The sequence below is a fragment of the Anneissia japonica genome, unplaced genomic scaffold, assembly GCF_011630105.1.
Source record: "Anneissia japonica isolate Jap-2015-1 unplaced genomic scaffold, ASM1163010v1 scaffold287778_len1315358_cov176, whole genome shotgun sequence".
Lineage (NCBI taxonomy): Eukaryota > Metazoa > Echinodermata > Crinoidea > Comatulida > Comatulidae > Anneissia > Anneissia japonica.
In genome coordinates this window covers 897,845-901,042 of record NW_022702824.1, presented here as the reverse complement: position 1 = coordinate 901,042, position 3,198 = coordinate 897,845, and the positions used below count along the sequence as shown (strand labels likewise).

Here is a 3,198-nt window from a genome sequence, read left to right as displayed (position 1 = left end):
CTTTCGTACCACGACTAGCACCGCATGAATTACACATACTGTATTATCATAAAATATCGATATTTATAATATTATTTATATTTCCATTGGATCAGAAACTAAAGCCCGATTTCCAACAGCTACATGCCATCTTGATCGTTTTTGGCGACGCTAATTGATCGGTTGAATTGTGTATTTTTTCAGATTGCGTCGGGGACACCTACGCAATGTACGCCTAAGCATTGATTTTATGTAAACCAAAGCTTAAATTACAAAACCATGCTTAGGGACATCTTAACTTTTTTAACTTAAGACATTTGCTAGGCTAAGATTGATAAATCTAAGGCCTGGACCGCAAACTTTGCATGGGCTTATTTTCAAGACGGGCTTATTTTCAAGGCTACTTTTGCAAAGTAAAGAGGGGGGCTCTTTTCAAAATGACTACTGTCAATTTTGGGAATTATTACTATAAAACAATAAATAGGGCCACTGTAGCATCAGTCTGTATCATGGAGTGTATTAACCGGCATTAAATTACCTTATAAACCAAATGTGTTTTGAATTTAAGCCCATTGGGTTTCTATTCAAGGTTTTATGGTGCATCATTTTGTATCATCATTTAGCCACCATTTGAAAATATCTGGCCACTTCATATATGTGCAGGGTCTATTCAATCATTTCAATGTATTCCTTAAAAAAGACTTGAATTTAGTCTTTGGACTTCCATATGCTACATGTCACCTGAATGTACTATATATGTGTATTAACATATGTATTTCATGTTTTTTTACACAGAATAATCCACATTAACTACACAGTGGTTAGATTGATCAATACAATTTTAATAGCAGAAGCATTCCACAGTATTTTGATACATCTAAAAAAATAAAATAAATGAACGCCTTCATGTTTAATGGAAAATTTCAGGCGGCCAAAATTCATCGTCCATGTAGGATACTAACTTGCCATCAAAGTCTCTCTTCTCTCGTATAACATTCTCTTCCCACTGATTTTCTACAAGCTTATACAGGTCCAGTGCAGATCTTGCATCATCGACAGAACAGTGTTCTCCAACTTGAATATCCCTGCCTAGCAAACACCTTACGAGGTACCGCAATGAAGGCGTCCATGAACTTTCACCTATATTTGTTAATTCCTTCATAAGTTTATATTCTGCTGTGTCTCGAAGCGAGTGCTTAGGATGGTTTAACTTCAGCGCAGCAAAATCATGGTGTAGGCTATGACCGACAACGATCTTGTTTCTGAGAATCTCTTGCACTTCCGTCTGAGCTTGGTTGAAGCAGACAGCATCCTTAAGATTTTCCTCACGGATGCCGCTCCATTTTGTACGATAATCCGTGACGAGATTCTGCGGCTTTACATACTTATCGTAGATAATATTACCGTGAAAGTCAACTATACTGCATCGGGCTAGTGCATCCACTCGGCCTTTGCTGCCGGTACCAACCATTTCACAATCCAATGCTACAATACTTTCTCGATTACCATTGCACTTTTCTGTAACTTGAGTATTACTCGTAGATGGCTGCGTAAGCAGTTCTTCAGTTTTATCCGTTTGTCCATCTTCTACCATTTTTGAATTATGCAGTAATTCTTTGTTTACACTCTGATTTAGGCAGTTCTTAATATTATCATTATTCTCATTTTTATGCTTTTCTTTCCACCTTAATAATCGTTCAATCCGCCTGGGAAGTAATTTGACGGATCCGGTCTTCTTTCGGGACTTTTTAGATGCACATCCCTGATTATCTGGTTGTGATCTCTTGATGCCTTTACTTATTTGTAATCCATCCATTGTCGAAAGGAGCGTACTGTCAATTGATTTTACTAGTTGTTCAATCTGAAAAATAATTTACATGAGAACGTTTAATCAAACTAAGGAAATGGTAAGATATTTACAAAGGAAAAGTCATGAGACCACAAAAATGTTAATGATTTTATAAAAACAATCTGTTACTAAGAAAACTAACAACTCATGACTCGGCCCAGTGTTTGTAAGTGACCTCATTCTTAATTGTGCGCATAGAGGCTTTTTCGCATGATGCGCTCTACAAATCCAACTATTATTATTTTATTTCTTTTTTTTCTTTTTTTTGTAACATTAAGCTAGATAAAAATTAAAACCATTTGAAGATAAACATGATGAAACTTTGCCAATGTTACAATGTACTGTATAATGTACAGTACATCCACTAGTTTAGTACTGTTGTATATTTAAATTAAACATTGCGCAAAGTATGAGCAGAAATCTGCCCTTATTTAAAAAAAAAACGAACTGACAGATCGTGGTGCTAATTTTCATTCAAAATCAATCACCCAGTAAAAACATTTGAACCTAGATGTAGCAGCCAAGGTCTAATAATATTATGCAGACAACAGATCACAATTCATTCATAAAATCATTGACAATGATTAATGATATGAATTGTTTTGAATTGACCTGATTTTGGAATAATTAATTAAGCCTAGCTAGGCCTTAGCCCTGGTCACCTAGCTAGGCCGAATTTAATTATGTACTACTATTTTTGATTAATTTTTAAAATTACTTTGATGTCATTAGTCCTATATGAGAATGACAAAGTATAATTATATATATAAATAATAAAACTTACCTAAGTTACCCAGCTAGGCACCTATAATATGGCTAGGGGCCTAGGCCTAGTTGGTTCGTAATGGACGGTCTTGCTTAAGCCTAAGGTCGGCTGGAGGTAGGTCCGTGCCGTGATATAAGAACACCGGCTGGATTGCAATTGCTCTCTCTTGATTGGCACTTAATAATAGTTTAGTAGTAGTAGTATGTACGTAGTTGTAGTGTAATATTAAGTGTAAGACAACCTATCTTGGGAAATTAAAATCTAATAATTGCCTTTGGGTTTTTGTATTGAAAATTTTGCCACGTGCACCACCACGACATCTTACACCATACTGTGGCGTGTTGCGAAATCACGGAATTAGTACTAAACTATGGAACGCCCACAGTGCCTTCGGCGCCGTACTTTTCGTTCGACGCGCAAATAGCATTCAGTGTTGCATCGTACGGCGGCGGGTTTGTTCGGCGCAAATATCTTTTGGCTGTGACGCGACTTTACGATTCGGCAGCGACTATAGCTTTAGCATTCGGTGAAACTAGCATCTGACAACTAAATCATTCGGAGATTTTGGCATTCGGTGACAGCGTTTGCTCCTATCTACAAGGGG

At 36.8% G+C, this 3,198-nt stretch overlaps 1 protein-coding gene across 1 annotated transcript; it reads right to left on the bottom strand.

Annotated features, from left to right (window-relative positions):
• Positions 1 to 800: 800 nt before the first annotated feature.
• LOC117104075 (RNA exonuclease 4-like) lies at positions 801 to 2,935 on the bottom strand. The gene is made up of 2 exons (XM_033244736.1): positions 2,613 to 2,935; positions 801 to 1,840 (listed from the first exon to the last, which is right to left on the bottom strand). Exon 2 carries the CDS (start codon positions 1,793 to 1,795, stop codon positions 890 to 892), a length of 906 nt encoding a protein of 301 aa, XP_033100627.1. The 5' UTR covers positions 1,796 to 1,840; positions 2,613 to 2,935; the 3' UTR covers positions 801 to 889.
• Positions 2,936 to 3,198: the final 263 nt, after the last annotated feature.